The sequence below is a fragment of the Megalopta genalis genome, chromosome 3 (genome assembly GCF_051020955.1).
Source record: "Megalopta genalis isolate 19385.01 chromosome 3, iyMegGena1_principal, whole genome shotgun sequence".
Lineage (NCBI taxonomy): Eukaryota > Metazoa > Arthropoda > Insecta > Hymenoptera > Halictidae > Megalopta > Megalopta genalis.
Genome location: NC_135015.1, coordinates 9,009,944 through 9,029,960, shown reverse-complemented (window position 1 = coordinate 9,029,960; position 20,017 = coordinate 9,009,944). Strand labels below are relative to the sequence as shown.

The following is a 20,017-nucleotide window of genomic DNA, read 5'->3' as shown; positions in this document are numbered from 1 at the left end:
AAACAACAGCCTATTCCTCAGATAATAGTACTTCATCACACAACAACAAACGTTTCATAAATAAAATGTAAACGCATCTTGACGTTTCACGAATTTCCCATCTATTCATTCCTCCTCGGATTACTTCTTTCTCTCGTTATAGAGCCCGGGGAAATCAATAAAAAGAGAAGGAGAGCACGTCAAAGAACACGTGGTACGGACAGAAAAATCCCGCTGCCGTTCGCGTGAGAATAGAATCGAGATAAAGTCACGCACCGCGTTGTTTTTGATAGCAAATATTCCACGTCCCGGGTCCGGGGAACCGTTTCCTACGGACAAACCGAGCCCAGCCTTCTCTGTTTCGTGTTTTATCCGGCTGCACTCGCGTCGGGGGAGCTAGAGTGGCCGTGGGTGGCCAGTTAAGAGAATCCGCGAAAAGAGCTCGTATTTCCGCGTTGCGATCCGCTCGCCGCAAAAATTCGAACCAGAAAACTACCCTCGGACTCTCTCCCAGGGGACCGACGACCCTTCTCGGCGTTCCTCTTCGGAGGATTTCTGGTGTAAAATATAGCTGCCCTCGGCCAGGCGAATTCGAGGAATATTTCAGTAATATCGCGGTCACTACCGGCGCACTCGGCCGGGAACAATCCCTTTTCTTCCGCCGGGGAATCAGCCCCTAATCGGAATACTAAATCGTTCGGATGGACCTTTTTTATCCCTGATGAAGTCTCAGTGCACCGATGCATACAGGTGCGACCAAACGTTTCCGTAATATATGTTTATTTCACGAAATATTTACAGTAAAAATAATCATACACCTTTTAAGACAGAACAACTTTTTTTATAATTTGACCAAGCGATCTAAATATTTTTCGGACGTTAGGAAGATTAGATTACTAAAAAATTATTTTAAAACATTGCAATCGGTTGGCATGTCAAAAGAAATGATAAAATACTTACACTGAAATTTTTGTAATATATATTACAAAAATTATATATATATACAGAATATATATATATAATAATTCATATATATACAGAAGAGAGAGACACTATATATATATATATATATATATATATATATATATATCTTCTGTAATATAATCTATTAGTAGAGTAACAAGCTATTTAGGACAAAAGCATTTAAACGTCGTCGATGTTACTCTCTGTCTTCGATTGTATACAATTTTATATTATTTTGTGTAGCGCACATTGAAACATATGTCTACAAGTTGCATGCACTCATCTAATATTAAAAATAACTATTGCAACTATTCCGAGTATTCATCAATTTGAGCTTCACAAGTCCATTAAAACAGCTTCGGAGAAATCTGAAACGTTCGCATAATTGCAGACGCAGAAAAATGAAACACTGGGAAAACGCAAACGAATCTGATGCTGGCGCAACAATTACTGGGTCATTGTTTTTAATGAACGTAACGCAAGTAACGCGAGTTTTTGGTCGACCGCATCCGATATTATGTATTAATATCCAAGCGTGAAAACGTATACAGGAAACGTATACAGTTCGTTCATGCAACGCTGTTTTCTCTATCAAAAGCTCAAATATACAAACACGCAATTCGCAATATTATACTCGTACCGCATATTATGTTCCATCGACGCATGTTTATGGAAACAAACAAATTACCGAAAAGAAAATAATACAGACCGGAGTGAACGGCAACCGTGGTCGATATAATTCCGTTCCAAAAGTTCATGATTGCAGACTGTATTTGTTGAACGGCATTGGTCGAATGTAATTGTAATGTAATGAGTTAACAATTGTAAACGATACGGACCAACGACGAAATATTGTTGTTCGCATATTACGAGAGCCGTCATTCGCCAGCAAATGTGGCGTAATGCTTGAAATAAAGGAAGTTTAATAAAAATCAAATTTTAAGTTTCTGTGATCATTTGCATACATTTTAACAAATTAAGACCATCTGTATATGTTTCTTCATAACGAATGATGTGAATATGTCTTCGCAGAATTTTTATACACGTTGCGGTATACATACCTGCAGATGTCTAGAGCTCACACATGTAAGTAAAAAAGAATACGACTTCTGAAGTGTCTCAAATATTTGAGCAGTAAATAATTAAAATATCATCGTTAGAAAAAGAACAACCTTGAATGCAAGAATGCGTTTAACGCTGAATCTACCGAGGCGGTTAAAATGACCGGTTTCGCGGTTTTTGTTTTAAAGTTGCTGAAACTATAAAGGCTTCTTCACAGAAAATTATTGAATACATTTATTATAATAAGGTCCAAATGAATAGAGTCTTTCCGTCGCTATGAAGCAGTACGCGCTAGTAACTTTTGGGACTCCGTAGGTGCGGTGTTAAAAGAGACAGAACAAAAGAGGGAAACACTAATCGCGTAGAAAATAGAAAATGATAGTGGGATGAACGTGACGGTCCGCTTAAGACTCGAATCGATGTGGAAAGCCTTTCACCATCGATGCGTTACTGAACGCACTGACTGAAAACTATCTTCTATTACCGTTGGTCGCTCAACACCTGGGTTCCGGCCCGTCCTCCGCACGGATCCACGCAAATCCTAGCGAATCGAATCGATGTCCCGACGGAAACACCGGCCAAGAATGGACCACGGGCCAATTTCCCCGGGACATTTCGTGATTTTTCACTTTGCACGTCGGCCTGCGTAATCCCGCCCCCTTGTAACGATAGCCGTGGGGCCGCGTGCAGGAAAAATGTCAGCTTATATCCCGACGGAAAGAAAATACATACCGTCGTTGTGAACGTCCATGTCCACGGGCAAACGATATAAAACCAACGGGAGGACGGTTGTATTTGTCAATCGGCGATATTGTCGCATGGATGAACATTTATCGCTCGGACGTCCAGTTTCTCTTGCTTATTTCAGATACGTTCGGCTACCGTCTGCTATCTGATTGCTGTGCATTTTCCGTTGCCTGGATAATACAGCTTCTAAACGAACGTAATCAACCCATGAATGCAACGGGAACAGAGATCCATTTTTCGACTTTGTTCAAGTTTAGAAATCAATTGTGAAATCAGGGAACGTCACAATTTAGAAATGAGCAATAGTTTCATTTCACGCAATAAACGGATATAGGATTGCTTCTATAAAGTATAATACACGTTGTCTTTTGATTAGAAATGATCGAAAAATTACAACATTTTTAATTCGATCTTAATCAATGAATCCAAACATTTGTACATTGTGATATAACTAATAAAGCTTTCAGTGAAGAATGAATACTTCATCATTATAATAAAGGTGTTATACAATTGATAGAGATCACGATTATATATTTGACGTTAACATTTAATAGAATCTAATAAGAATTTATTTCAATGTAGACTTTGCCAAGGCTCATAGCAGAGAAACATAATTTTAAAAGGCATATCTGCTTCCATAAATATCCACGGGCTAATTAATGTAGATGCATATGTCGGATCTGCACTGTTGCGCATTTTATCGAAATATCGTGACTCATAAATTTCATAAAGTTAATAAAACAGAGATTTTATTATCTTGCATTAATAAAACGGTTGAGAACCAGTGGCGTAAACCACTTAGACAGAACAACGCTGTCAGCTAACGAATGTATAACAGGACATCGGAGAAAAAGTCAGAACACTGTACGTTCATCAAGATTTATCGAAATCTGGTGTAATTGATTGGACTAAATTCCTCCAACGATCGCCTTTCGACCTAATTTCGCCATCCAATTTAATCTCGTCAGTTGAGCGACGCGCATTACACGACAATTGAATCCCGCTTGATGAGTGCCGTTAATAAATTCATTTATTTATTTCATTATACCCCGTTGGGCTCGGTCCGCGAGAGACGCTGTAAACGCTTGCAGCCCGTGATAATAATTTATTACCGGGCGTAATCGGCGCGAGCGCCTTATTATTTCGCGTTCGGACATTGTAAGCCCTTCACATTCGGGACGGCTATTCGTGGCTTCGATATTTCCGAGCGCGTTATCGGATCAAATGGAGCCACGAGAGACAGTTTATCGTTTAAAGTTTATACACGCTACGTCTCCCAACAGGGAGCGATAGCTTTCCTGTGATTTTCCTTTTCGCAGACGCGTGGAATCGATTCGAAACACGCCGGTGACGTTCTATAGCCGAATACCATCTCGATGCCGCGCGATTTCATCATCGTTTTTGAGTAACGACGAGAAGACGAAAGGAAGAAAAAAAGAGAAGGGGGAGAGGAAAGTTGCGTCACGCGATCCGGAACAGAAAAACAGGCGAAATAATTGAGACGAAGGCACCAGCGATTTCGACGAGGACGAGCCAGTAGCGTCCACGGTTTCGAAACCATCAGCGACTGTAATTTGCGGATATTATGCCGGCTAATGGCCAGCATTATTGCGACGCTTAAGTAAACGGAAACTTTACGAGGAACATGGGACGTTGAAGAATGCGTGGGTGGTAGAACGGTGGGAACGGTACGATCGTCAACGAATGCATACGTGTGTCGCGCGGAACGTAAGAAGAGGCACAGATGGTATCGGTGACGTTTCCAATAAAGCACGATTGAACGTTCGCGGTACTCTTCACTACTATATCCGCTCAAGTATTTACTTGAGGAGACTGCCGTGTGTTGGGATAAGGAAAACTAACGCCCCGGGTTGGGAGGGGGGGGGGGCTGCTACACCGAGAAAAAGATACCACGACGGATTCACGTTCGCGAGATCCAATATCGGATGAGACACTCCGGCGAACGTGTTCGCTCGGAATGATACGACTGCGGTTAATACCTGCTTCCGATTATCGTTGACCTTAATTGGCCAGTAAAAACTGGGAGGCTTTTTAAATTGTCACTGTAAGTGATACTTTCCTGTCCGTGGTGCTTTTTAGGGAAAGATCAAGTGGGTGGGAAATTGCTGCGTGCATTTTTAATTTGTTTCATACGTATCCGAGGTTGGCACTTCCAATGACAATTACTAATAAATAAATTTTTATAGCTTAAGACCAATTCCTTGAGCTACAACTGCTTTCACAGCTACGTTGATTAGCGTTTCTTTTGTTTCTAGTTAATTCCTAGACGAGAAAGACGGTTTATATATTTATTGTATGCCAACCTTTACTTTTTGACATTTAACCCTTTCCATTCGAATGGCGAGTCCAAGACGGCATTAAAAATTGTTATGTCACGTTTCGGAATGATTTTATCAATCAAATTTGTTCATATTTGGGAGAACTGTTGAAAGGATTAAGATTAATTTATAATAATTATTTTATTGATGATAATGAAATTATTAGTTTATAAAATTTTAAAAATTATAAACTGTTGCATCTGTCACAAAATTCAATTTCATACGCATAAAATGAATTAGCTTCTATAAAATGGAAATGCAATGGGTCAGAAAATTCAGAATCAGAAAATTCGGCTTCGAGTGCAAAGGGTTAAATATTGTTAAGTTAAATATTGTGCAGAATTTTATTTCGATTTAAATGACGTAAATTACGAGATTAATTAGGAGATTAATTTGGGAAATTATGTTCCAAATCTTTACAACGAGTCTAATAATATACTGTAGATAAGGCAAGAGGTTGAGAAATACACTTTTCTGATTCCTGTAGGAAGTGAAAAAAATATGAATCAGTTACAATATTATATTTTTCACAGAAATCTTCAATTTCTTGAATTTTGAACATGTATTTAAGTTATACATGCATATGGGTTTGCAGTTTAGCTATAGAACTAATGACTCTATGCGTACTGAACATACGTTGGTCTATATTGATTTTACATTAGATTTAGGTTAATGTCAGCTGGTCCTCGCAGGGAATAACGATTATTATTTATTTTATTGCATACTAGGCCGATGATTAAGTAGATCGTTCAATTTTAGCACACTATTAATAACAATTTTATTTGTCTCGTTTTGATAGAACCAGTGATGTTATCAACGTTCCTTTGTACTTTGCAGAATGCTTTCTCTTTGAAGCAAAAACTGCTGTTGAACTGAATTGATGTTGCGCTCGGCGAATTTTTTTTTGCCACAACTCTTTGTGCAAGTCAATTTTCGTTTCTCAAAATAACGCGCTTTAATCCTTCCTCTGCCACGGTACTCATTTATGTGTGATTGAATTACTTGCTCAGATTTGAAAATTAAATTGTATTCTAATCTATTACATCTCCCTAATTTTATTAGATTCCGTAAAACGTAAATGTGTTGAAACTGTATTTGATGTTATACAATTTAACTTTTCAGTTTTAATTTGACAAAACAAAATAGTTTAATTTAATTTCGACACGAAACTTTCCCTTTCCCGCATCCCGCACCCGAAATCGTCACCCAGACTCGCGGGCCAATCATAGTATCGCACCACGGCGGATCTCGGAGCGGCCACCGTTTCACCACGTTGAATTTAAGCCTAGATTGTGAGAACAGCTCACATAACCCTGACATAATCAGATACAGAGAAATTCTTATCCGAGGAAACCGAACGCCGAATTGTGTCGACACTATCTCTCCCTCCCCGTCTCCGCGAATTGTCTTTTTGTATTCTTTTGTATTCGTCACAGCTGTCATTCGTTATCAAACGTGGGAATGCTAAGGATGATACTATCTTGCGCAGCCACACAAAGTAGCAGTATTTTTTGTTCGAATAACGGTGCAATTGGGTAAGGAAAAAGAAGAAAAGGCACGAAGATCCGAAAAGAGAACAGAGAAGAACGTGGTGGGTTAATGGTTGAACGCTAAGCTCTAATGACAAAACGGAGTGAGAGATATTTACGTGGGAGCCATATGGTCGAGCAAGGCAAAACAGTTCTTAAAATGACGCTCATAAATTTTGGTAAACGGTCTCGCCGGAATTTATATTCCGCGTCTACTAGTAAAGGACGGCATGGCAGCGTGGCTGTGCGGCGGCGTGGCGTCCTTCTACGTGCAGTTAGGTCGGCATACCGGCGTGGCCTATATAACTTCTGGTATCAGGCATCCACGATACTCGTTACCCAAGCGGAAGACGCGTTTCGTAACAGAGTTCCGGTATCGCGGTCGACTCTAATTGAGAAAAATAGTGGTAAAATCTCGAGCATTCACATGGCCAAGCGGAGCCCATGCTTTTTCGTTCGCGAGCTGTGAGACGCGACCGTCGCAATTAAAAGCGACCGAGATTCGAATTAATTCCGGCCGGGCGATAAATCGTCGAACCATACGGTCCCCGGACGTTTGTTTTTCTTTTACGCGATACTTAATTTCGTTTGATCCCGATTAATATCGAGGTATGAACAACCTTGCTGGAATGCTGTTTTATTAAAAAATAAATAAAAATGTCTCGAGCATTCCAGACGACGATGCTTTAATATAGTACCCGACGGACACACATTTCATATCAATGTCCTCGCGTCCTCCTAAGTCGAATTCTCGTGATCATGCATCAATTTCTCCTCGTTTGTGGTAATCTACACGCGTTCTCTTATATATACATATATTGACATTCTATTGGGTTTTCCGGAAAGTTCGAGCCGATTTTTTAGGAAAATTAAAACGCAGTCATTTAAATATTGGAGTCAAGCTTCACAGTATGATCGTGGATGGTTGATTTTGATTTATTTAGCATTCCTGCTAATTGACGTAATGTTGAGCGTGGGTTATTCTCGATTTCTGTTCTAATCATATCTTCGTCTGTGGTGGACGGCCTACCTGGGCGTTCTTGATCTTTAAAGTCGAAATTTCCAGCTTTAAACCGAGCAAACCACTTCCGCACAGTTCTTTCGGCTACAGCATCCTCGCCATAAACAGCGCATATCTTATTTGCCGCTTGTGTGGCATTTTTGCCCTTTTTGGAAAAAGAAAAGCATTAAATGCCTATAATGCAGTTTATTTGCCACCATATTCTAAGGCGTACAAAACTGATAAAAATTAACGAATCGTAACCAAGCTTTTTTTCCAAATATGGCTGAAGTTATCTCTTTTAGAACATGTACACATGTCATTTGTTTTCAATAATTGTGATATATTCAGTGAGGTCTCTCACGCTACCTACCGAAAATCGGCACGAACTTTCCGGACAACCCAATATAACGTGACTTCTGTGGAATTCTCTATCGGGTGCAAATTTTGTGGAAATTTTGCTTGCTTTAATTAGACAATTGACGATCTTCTACGTGAATAATAAGAGCTTTTACAGTGACTAAACACTAAAGACTGCAGCTGTGGACTTGTTTCTGCCGAAGAAATGTTGATACTACTCGTTTACCAATCGCATGTGTTTACTAATTCAATGAAATGAAGATCTATTATCCCATTGTTTAAAGTAATCGTGAATAAAAGATTCAAAAATCTTTTATCAGAATTGTTATGTTTATAAATGTAGCATAATCCCTTGTATCACGATTTCTTTCATAGCTACATACGTTCCCTAATAGGGAATGTCTTCATTTACTTTCATTCGTAGATTTTGATACGAGAAGAATCGATTTTTCGATTTTTAAGAAAGAAGAATAACATTCATTTTTCATATATATATATATATATATAAGATCTTCATGACGAGTCCGTCTAGTTGCTATAATACAAGAGATTAAAAATACCGGTATAGCTATTTGACATAATTGATGACCATATTGTTCATGTTAATTTTAGTATAGAAGTTAAGTGTAGAATCTGAGGAATTCAGTTCTTTTATAATGTCGCTAACTCTATTGCCCGAAACAATCGAAACTACAACGATAGCTTATTCACGTCACTGCGAGAAAACCGAAAACAAAAGAAGGAACTTCATGAATTCGAAGGGCTAGGTCCGCGTCCTAAATGAACTCGATGGAGAAAAATCGGAGTTCCTCTAAACGTTATTTCGAAATGTGATCCGATAGGATGGCAAATTCCAAGCAATAAGTCTGAGTGGCCTCGATAAGCTTTTGTGCGTATTCACGCAGACTCGATAAGCTTGCGTAAACGAGCCCGCATCGTTTCTTCGATCCCGATATATCACTGCGGCGTGGGAGACCGACCGATTGCTCTTCCCCCGAGCGAGATTCGTTAAACGGCGACAACGCGGTTTATTGTTCCGTTTCCTTGTCTGGAAGGAGTCGTTTGCGCTCGAAGGAATGCCAGCTGTTGACCCCCTGGAACCGCGGTAACATGAATTATTAATGAGAAAATGGAAATTCGAGGCGGGGCCCGATGTAAAGTTGCGTTTAACCAGCCCGCGGAATTAACGAAGCGAACGAACCGTAACGCGATTGTTACTTCTTTATTTTTTATAAATTTCACCCCTCCTCCGATCGAGCTTAATTGTTCGACGAGGAACGGGGAGATCGGTATTGGAGCTAACGGTAATAAGCTAACGGTTTTATATATAATATTTAGCGTTTATAATAGCCGATTCCTGTTGCGACGTGATCGTGCCGAGGAAACTGCTTAGTTCGCCAAGTCGGCGAAGGAGCAAAAGGATCGAGTGGATCAAATGGCCCAGCTCGGATCAAAAAGAAAAGTCTACCTGGTGTCGGCGGGATAATTTAATGGTATTTTTATTGATTTCCCACGAGATGCCCTCAAGGAAAGAGTAACGATAGGGCGAGAACCCCTCGCTTCTTCTTCTCGATTCATGCTGCTCTTATATTCCTCGAGTTCTGATACACCGCTGAGCCGGCGAGTTAGACTCGGCACTGTTCCCCGCTGATGACTGAATGGAATTCAATAGCCTCCTGAGAGAAGTATCGAAATCACTTTATCTGGTAGCAGCTCTGCGTCTCGCGATGGAGAAGATTCAAAGGATGTCCGTTTATTAAGCTCCATTTCACACGGAGAGGAATGATTAGTTGATACGAAGCAGAAAATTAGTCTACGTGGTCTACTTCAAATTTATTTGTTCTTTTCAATGCACGATCTTATATTTTGTCATGGAACGTAAAATACAATACAATTTTTTCAGCTTATGACACAATCCTGAACGTTTTTCTACCAAGATTAAGTTTCATCGAATGTAAACTGTTTCCTCATATACATATCGACTTGGGATTCATACTAACAAGGGGAGCATTCAGACATAGCTCGCATCGATTTCAACGAAATTTAACATCTATACCTACCATAGTGAGATCACAAGAGGAGCCCCGAGATAGCACAGGGGCAAAAGGGGCTCATCGTTAGGCCCGCCTATCCCCACGTCTGACGTTCCCGTAGACCCGACGCCGTTTCACCACATCGACTATCACTATTACTTGTCGACTCGCACTATCTCACTCTATACGTCTCCATACGTCTCAATCCCTCTCTTCGTCTCTCTTCATCGCGCTATCCGATTAGTATGTGAGACTGCTTCGGCCTATAGAGCGCTCTAGTCGAAGATGTGCGTTAGCTTCGTCTCTGACCAATCGAATCCGCTTTGTTACCATACGCCACCGTATTTGTGTCAGGACCCATTCGCCCTCTAGCCTGACACGCTGTACAATTGCTGTCGTGTGGCACTTTGGGGGCAAAGCAAACCACAAAACTCCTTACACGGACGCGGAGTTAAGACTGGGTCTTCCGTACCCGGCCTAATGACCGATAAGAGAAGGCGTTGGTTTACCCACGTTCGGACCCCTCGTAGGTGTTCCGTCGGGGGGTGGGTACTAAATTTCTTGTGTATGCCAGACCTGGCGAGGAAACATATCTGCGCCACTTTCGCGGTGGCCAGATTTGCAATAAATGTCAGGACCCATCTATGGTCTCACCACGGTATAATAGGCGTAGTTAAAATTTTAGTCGTACATGAGGTGTAATGTTCATAAATATTGAACGCATACATTTCAATAGTACGGTTGGACGTCCAACAGATACGGTGTAACGACAAACTTTACACCTAATGTTCTCATAATTGACTACCCGCATGCGGCTACAATTTTAACTACGCTTATTTTAGCTATAGCAGTATCAGCCTGTTAAATTTCGTTGAAATTGGTGCGAACCGTTCCCGATGCTCCCCTTGGAAGATATCATAAAAATACATTCGTTAAGATTTAACGGGACCATCGTAATGCAACAGGAATGTCTGAAATAATTTCGTACAAAATCCCGGTTGCCGCAAACTGTAAATAATTTTATATCCCATAGTACAGCTCTTAGGAATGATACGTACATCAGCAAAAAGCAATTTGGAAAAGAAAAACAGAAAAAACTGTGGGAAATGTGGCATACGATCTGCGTATATTTAAGCAGTCGGTATCCTTGGATCTTAATTAGGTGAGTGTAAACGATGCGTCGAATTAAAAGGTGGAGGAAGATGGGAGGAGGGTGTGGTGGGAAGCGAGAGAGTAGGAAACAGCAGAGGTTGTCGCAACAGGCTGCGCTTACAATGGACGATTAATTGCTCGGTGGTAACTGTGACCAGCTTCTACTCGCGTTGCGACGAGTCCCTGCAAAATGTTGCTACGACGATGCTGGGATAGCGGTGGTGGCGGCGGTGGTTGTAGAACGAGAACAACCGGGAAAGCTGCGATATGCTGGCTGAGGTCAGAGAAGGATGACGACTCCATCCGCGGGGCTTGCTGGTCCCTGTTCTCATTTATGATCTTATGCAACGTGCGCGCAATGTTATATCTCTACGGTTGCATGGCGGCGCATATTAAACGGTTCACTCTTATCCGATGTAGCCGCGGTAACGGGCGTGACCGGTGTTTATGTCGGGAAACTTCTTTGAAGGTTGCCCTCTTTACACCTGACGATGAAATGTTTTAATTGGTAGTTTAAAGGGGAAAGTTCAATTCACGATCCTCGCGAATTATTCTTGAAACACCACTGTCGACTCCGGCGCCGGCACCGGCGCCGTGCTGATCCTTGAAATTTCATTAAACTTGTCTACAACAGTTGGAAACGTTGCTGGAATTCATCGCTTCCGAATGGAATTATATAATATGTGGTCGTATGCGTTAGGTTAAACAGCTGTATCGCTTGAAACGTGTCTGGTATTTGGTGTTGGATTTTATAAAAATCTGTACAATGCTTTCCAATGGAAGAAGCGTGTGGTGATCAGATTCTGTATTCGATAATAATTTTCAAAAACAAACGCCAAATGTTCGAAAAAATTGGCGCGTTAGGAACGCTTATATTCTCATGAACAAATAAATACACCGTTCTATTTATCAGTGTCTGGACAGTCGCTCATTTAGCATCTACGGTTAAAGAAAAAATAATTCCTAGAGTCGAAGATCTTCCTTTTTCTCTTTCTTAACTCTTTACTGCTGTGCTGGAATTACAAGTGTGACCGAACATTCTATTTCTATTTGAAACATTATTTTGAACCTTTTATTTGTGATATGTCATGACCCCAATATGCTAGTTATTATTGGGAATATCATCATGACAGCTAAAAGTTAAATATCGAGGGTGATGGAAGAAACCTGATTACAGATTTATAATCAGTTCACTAAATACTGCAGGATTTTGACCTAATTGTTATAAAAGGACTGTAAACCTTGTGTCGCCAATGTATTCGTGTTTCTAACAATAGCAACTATGACGTATTAGTAAGCAGAGTGTCAAGTTTGTCAATAAAATCATCGTCGAAGGAGGCCGAATTACTGCTAGTTTTTCCTTTGCGATCATAATCGCCAGTTTCTACTTGAAATTACCATTCCGAAATATTGCAATGACAGTGGATATGTAAAAATCGATAACTAAAAATTAATTTTATTGACTCATAATTTTATTCATCGCAAACGAACAACTTAGCAAATACTTTTAAAAGGTACATAAACCGTTAAAGGGACAAAAATTGGACAGGCAACAAGTTGCAATGCTGACGCATTAAAATAAATATTATTTTGTAACAGATCTAAAGGATTTATAGAAATGCTCAACAAACTCGTAAATTCATGAAAAATGCATCGTATACGCTTGACATGTCTGTACATACTGCGTTTGTTGTGTTTGCACTTCGATACATCCTTAGCGAAATCCGGCAGTACAGTCATAAAACGGATTATATACGTAAAAAAACTGCGTGTTTTACTACTTTGTACTGTGCAGCATGCGATGATCCTCTTTATGCGCCTTTTCGTATATCTTCGTTTACTTTCATTCTTAGATCTGGATCAAAGACAAATTTGAAGGATACGAATAACGCTCATATTTAGTACTATATATTAGTATTATACTATATTTAGTAATATCTTCATTACGACTCTGAGTCGTTACGGTGCAAGGGACTGATAAATCTCGTTGCGAGATTTCGATACTAGAAAACAGGAAGTGCATTTGAAAAAAAAGCGCTAATAGCAGCGACAAATCTCCAAGACCAATCGATTCGAACGAAAAATGGATGGGGCTTGTTGGCCCGGGCCACGGTTTTTCGTGGAAACAAACAAGCACGCTGCGAGCGAACCTTGTCCCGAGTGTCGCGTTAAAATTGGAAAATTTGTTTTCAGATGTGCCCGATCCACCGGACAGTCTTATGGTAATACGCTTCACGTCGAGAACCGTGACTCTGAACTGGGCGCAGAACGTTAATTCTCATTTCAACCCGATCAAGTACTACGTCATCGAAACTCGGTAAGTCCTTTAAATATTGATTTACCCGCTCCAACTCGTTGTAAGCCCGGTTTCCAATTAGACTCTTGCTTTGTGATGAAAATTCGACTCCAGATGCCTGGGTTGGAGAAAGCCCCGCGGGAATTAATCTAGCTTGATCGAAGAGGATTAAAACATTCGTTTTCGGTCTCGCGAGTTCTCCCCCGTGCCGAGCCGTTCGCTGTCAACGCGCTCAAAACTCTGTTTTGTCACGGGAGGGAGTAGAAGGAACGCGTCGATAATATTTCCAGTTTCTTAATTCAACGGGACCGGTAACAGGAGCGAAAGTGGGTGGAAGGCGGTCGAAAATAGCCGTCTGCGTTCGAGTACGTCTCGGTCTGATTATCTTTCAGATACAAGGTACGAGCCGAGGCTTTAGCCCCGAAGCCCCGGGAACGGAAACGGATAAAATAAAAGGAGTTACTAGGGATAAGAACTGCGGTGTCGATAAGCACCCTTTGTTCTCCCTCGTTTCTCTGAGACCTGTTATCTTCCCCCGTTCTTCCTCCCCGGTTCTATCTGTTTCTTTTTCTCTTCTGTACCTTTCTCGATCCTCTCGCACCACCCTCGCGAACCTACCGGTCTGCCTCCCACTTTTCTTCCCGATGGAAAGCAACCCCTGCGCTCGCACTTATCCACGGTTCCCTCGTTCCACCGATTTTCCACGAAGAAATTCGCTATCGACATTTCCGAGTGGCACGTATATCGAATGACCACTCGCGAAGGTTGCAGGGATGCAGGAAAATGTGCAAAAGGAAGTCGGGATCGTTCGTGAGGAGGGTGGCAGGAAACGGCAGGGAAAGGCGTGGAAAAGTCTCACGCTTTCTCCGGCGACCCTTCCACCCGCGCCCCCCGTGCCCGCACTAACTCATTCGGTTTTGTCGATAGCTTTTGTCGTGCCAACTGCGAGAAACGAGCCCCTCCTTTCCCCGATCGTTACCATAACTTTTATCGAACCGCAAATAAATCGTGACGACTCGGGACGCATTGTAAATAACGCCGGTTTAATTCAATTTGCCGGACCCGGCTCTGCCCAGTCCCGGACCGGTTGTCCGGCCGTGAGCAAGCTAGTTCGAGATGACCCAAATATTTCGCGACGATCGTTTGCCCGGCAAATTCGACTGCCGGGGCAACACCAACGATATGAAAGACCCCGGCATTTACCAGTTCCCCCTTTTCGGCGACGGCTGTTTCCAGCAAATACGAGTAGTATTCCTATGGTCGTTGCACATATGTGGAATGTGGTTACTGGACTGCGGATCTTGAGAATGGTACATATTTTCTGAAAGCTACCATCCTCAGACTTCGATGATTTTTCATATTTTGTCGAGGCTAGCGCACTGGGCAGTATTGACTAGGTTTGACATCGCGGTCCTTATTTATAACAGAGTTATCAACGAATATTTTGTTCGTCTATGTTTTCTGTTGCTGGATTTGGAGCAGTAATTAAACTTTCATTAACCCCTTGCATTATAACAACGAATTATGCTAGAAATGAATGTCACACGTTTCTACCAAATCGAAACAAAATTTGATTCTCCTGTTATTAAAATCCAGGAATGAAAGTAAATTGATAGATGCAAGCGATATAAATTGTTTCCTTCTATTAGCGAAATCATTAAAAACGAATAACTGCTAATGAACGTAGCTGTGAAAGAAATTGTAGCGCAAGGGGCTAAAAGCAAGTGTCTTTTTGAAAATACATTCAGAGAAATAGCAATTAAAACTACCGTAATGAGAGATGCTAAGGTTCGAAACTATTTATGCACATACGTATCTCATAAATTAAACAAAATTACGGGAACAACTGATTGCTGATATTCAAACTGTTATGTCTTCATGATGAAACAAAAGTATCCCGCAATCATTCCGGCCTCGTTTTAAAGCGCGAAGAGTTTACTTCCAGAATCCTCGGTTGATTTCTTCAAAAAATCAGTTTCCGCTCATGTGCGATGTTGGTAGGGCGCCTTGGGTTATTCTAATGCCGGTGGCCTATTTTTCGTTCAAAGTTCGATAAAACGGCGGCGAAAAATCATACATCAAGTTTTCAGCGGTCGTTGTAAAGGGGAGACTGCAATCTTGAAATCTATGGTGATTTCAGTCCGCGAAAAAATTGCGTGACTGCGTTAGAATCGTTTGAATTTGAATGAATTTGCGAAGAATTGGCTTCTCCACTATTCCGCTCGATATGACATTTTGCAAAATAATCAAACTAGGGTTCCGGAAACGGAGCTTTCGCTTTTCGTTAATTCCTTGAATTTTTCACACCAGCGTACAAATCCACCGGAAGTCAATCGAACCCATTAGATAATATCCTGCCGCCGTGTTAAAAGCCCCGCGTTCTCCGGCGTTCCCTGTAAATTAATTAGCACCTATAGGCGAACACGCAGTCTCGAGTGTTCCATTATAAGCATACCGAAACGATTCGTAGGCGAGGCCGACACCTGAAAAATTAAACAAGAAAATTGCATAAAGTCGACGGCGAGCGACGATTCAGAAACGAGTTTCATGGAAGATTAAAGCGAAGACTATATTACACCGTTTTAAGTTAAATACGGTGCCGTTCTATTAAAGAGCTTTCCACGAATCTGCCAGCCGCCGAACATCCCGGCAGTATTTCGCGCTGGAGCCGTCTCTGAAAGCTTCCCTCGACTCGGCGGCACCCGAGAAATAACGGAAAATAATCTCCGTGAGACGCGCGAGGAGTCAATCGACCTCTTGCCTGGTGTACTTATAGATTTTTTCGCGCGAGCGAGCGCGACGCTATTACCGGGATTCGTTGCGTCGCATTTCGCCGCCACCCCCTAGGCCGGTTATTAGGGTGCCGCTGTTGCGAGTAGGTTGCGGGCTCGACCGTGTTTTATATTGTGCGGCGCCGTGTGGGCAAATGAAGCCGGTGAATTGAAGCGAAAGAAACGGCCGCGCCGAATCGGCGAGAGACACGTCGCGTCGCGCCGGTTTCTCGCGGAGGCGAGAGACGGCCGCAAGAAAGGGGCTGACGCCCGTGTGGGTGACCGAAGGGGAAGAAAATTAGTTTGCGTCCTCGAGGTAGAAAGACAATGCTGGGTTCCGCGAGGCGCGGTAAGTAGATCCTCAATTTTCATCCCCGGTTTCTTCACGGCGCTCGGCACCGACGCAACGCCCGTCGAGCAACGCTACGTAAATAGTTTGAAATTATACGGGCACGTAAATCACTCTAATAAGATTCCCGGCTGAAATCCGCCTTCCATTTTAACGTTCCACGGACCCAGCATCGGCTTCGCGACTCCATATCGAGTCGCTTGCTCTCGAACCCGAACAATCGACGATATTAAGTGCTTGAATTAATTCTCTCTGTTTTGCTTTTTGCTTTTTTTGGTGAAATAACTCCTACTTATCTTAAAAGAATACCGCATATTTTACTCAAAATATTGTCCTTCAGAGACTGCAATTTTCTCTCACTTCTTGGGTAATAAATGGATTCTACAGCATGGAAAAATTCGGGTTCCTTCGAAACGATCCAGGCATCGACCCATTTTTCGACGGATCACCTTAAATCACCAATAATTATTTTATCAACAATGTTTTCGTCGATACGATTTCGCCGACATTATTTATATATGGAGAAGCCCTTTCACTGGTTTCGCAATGTGTGGTCTATTGTTATCTAGTGTTATCAGAATAATTTTGTCATGCCTTTAGGCACAGGGGAATGTAAGGCACAACCGGACCTGTAAAGTATATTTCTTGTTAAGAAAAAACCACATGGCAGGAAAACCTTTAACTGCACTGAATATTTAAATTAGACTTTATAGAATCGGGAAATAAAAACATTATTTATGCAAAGTTTTTCGAAAGTAGTCAAATATATTAAATTCTCCCCAAAATGCCAAATTTCGGTTTGCTGTGAATTTCCCTATGCTTCGAATTGCCTTCGAATCGTGGCAAAAGATTAGAAATAATTAATGACATCTTTTCTACTCAGCACACACACACACACACACACAACCGGCATAGTCGAATTTATTAATCCCTTGCATATTAATGGATTACTTTCGTTGAAGGATAAAAAAACAATGTAACATAACTTTTCCATGTATCGATAATAACGTTCGCCGGGGTGCAAGACAGGGCGATTGAAATCGCTTACAGGAAAGCCATGAAACGAAAGCATAGTCGACGCTCCCCGAACGCGATTGCGATTTTAATTATTGAGTTCGAATGAACGAGGCCCTCGCGTCTCACGTACGACGACGATTCATTTTCCGTGGAACTTAAATGGGCGTCGCGTCGATGGCAGCAGAAGGACGACGAAGAAGAAGAAGAATAAGGGAAGTGGAGCGGGTGGAGGAGCCGGAATTCTTAATCAAGTTTCGTTTTCGATCTTCTTATTCTCGTTCCGCCGGCCAGACAAAGCCGTAAGGCGAAGGGAAGTTATAGGAAATAATATATCAGCCGGTGTCGTTATGGTCGCCGAATATTGAAGTTTCGTCCGCCAACCATTTCGGCGTGCCGGTCTACTGGCAGACCCTTTCAGAAAACTATCGTAATACCTCATAGAACTTGGAAAATATTAGTTTTATAATAAAGTTCGGACAAACTTCCTTCCCTCCGTTCCTGTTCCGCTCCGCGCCTCTCCACTCGTCGTCGTCGTCTGTCCGCGCCGCGGACCCGGGGTCATGTTTCCACGCGCCACGGACAGCTCCGAATCATTCTCATCCGAGGATTATTAATCATCGGCGGAGCCGAGCGATCGTCTTGACGAGGCGAAAGTTCCTCACAATGTCGCGAGATCCCCGACGAATCGCTGCCGTGAACCCGCGATGCCGAAACTTCTCGGAACGATAAACGACCCGTCGCGACCGGTCCCGATGGTTCTAATTAAAAATTCCGCGGCTCCTTGCCCTAGATGATTACGGGCGAGCTATCAAACGGAGAAACTAGAAGAAACTCTGTTTCTGAAAGTAGAGGTAGCGCCGGGCTTGAGACAGGCGACGCGTAAAGTCACAGTTTGCTCTTTGGGTCCCTTCGTTCGAGGACGCGCCGCTGGATCCGTCCATGTTTGCCTACCCAGGAATTACAGCGTTACGTTTTAATTAATCAGAACTTCGCGAACAAAAAGAAAAGCGAAGAGATCGCTTCGATTCGATTTTAAATTTTACGTTTAAGATCAGCTTGGATTTTTTCAAAACGTTTTGATGTCTAGGATAGTGGTTATCGTGGGATCACCAATTGCTGTGCCTTTGTTTTCATTTCGGACATAATTAACTTTATATTTATCGAATAAGATGTGTTAACTATTTTTATTCTTTTATTTTGTTTAGTTTTGAATAAAAAAATTAACTTTTATGGCCAATTTCACATGCTTACATACAACGTGTTTGACTTTATATTTATCGAATCGGACATATCAAAAATCATATTAAAAAATTAACAAAATAAAAGAATGAAACGATTTAATGTCTTATTCGATAAATATGAAGTTAATTATGCTCGAAATCAAGGGAACAGTAATTGATCAGTCCACAGTAACCGGCTCCATTACCCTACGCTGTCTCGTCGTTGAATTTCAACCTAAAGTTTGAAACAGTTGCCGAAAAGATTCAACTCTAGACGGATCACTTATTTTACTCGCTCTTATTTTGAGCGATCTAGTATGGAGGAAGAAATGTGACGAATGGGAGTAATTTAAATTTTGCGGAGAGCCTGGATGAATTTAGCAGAGTGCAGCTAGAAAAGTAACCACTAACCGCCATACCTGCGGCAGACTAGACAGCCTATCGATCTTCCTGTTTCTACAGGGGACCAATCAATTTTCGTCGCACAAAACGTCTCCGACTCATCAACGCGATCCACCTGCACTCTTTCATTAAGGGAGGGGAGGGTGCAATATAGGAACACTTAGAAAAAATTATTTTGAAAATATATTGAATCAATTTGCAAAGCTTGATACTAAATGTTTTGAATAAGAGAATTTTAAACATTGCGACGTATATATTTAGACATGTTTTAACACACACTACTGTTAATTTAGGGACCGAGTAATCATAAAAAATACGTTTGACAGCATTGCTGTTTTATTATTCAAAAATAATCGTTTGTAGACACGTCCCAATTTTGCGCCACTATCCCCTTTTTAATGGTGCTGCTCTATCAACTCCGATTTGAACGTGCCACCGACTTCATTTCGATTTGTCCAATTACAAATTTTAATTACCTTCCGGCCAAAGAATTCGAAAGCTGCGACGAGAATTCAATTTTTGGAAATGAAATTGCCAATTAAACGGACTGTGAAAGTCATCCGTACGGAAAGAAACTTATTTAAGCGTGCACGTTTCCATGCGCTCTCGAAAACGATGTATGTATATATTTATATTATTCATGACACATGCGCGATTCTCAGCAATGCATGGTTGAGCACACGTTACATGTAATTCGGCGTAATTTTTTCAAATATTTTTCGGACGTGACAGGTGTGTAAAGCGAATTCAGAGGATAACGAGTACATCGGGACTGGTTCTGTCTCTTTTTATACACCT

At 41.6% G+C, this 20,017-nt stretch overlaps 1 protein-coding gene across 8 annotated transcripts in view; it reads left to right on the top strand.

Annotated features, from left to right (window-relative positions):
* Window positions 1-20,017, top strand: part of LOC143259073 (putative receptor-type tyrosine-protein phosphatase mosPTP-1) — a 690,783-nt gene that overhangs the window by 550,985 nt on the left and 119,781 nt on the right. For all 8 annotated transcript variants that reach the window (XM_076519905.1, XM_076519899.1, XM_076519902.1 and 5 more), the window contains exon 3: window positions 13,358-13,481. In XM_076519905.1, the coding sequence (XP_076376020.1) occupies window positions 13,358-13,481 (124 nt within the window). The remainder of the gene's footprint in view (window positions 1-13,357; window positions 13,482-20,017) is intronic.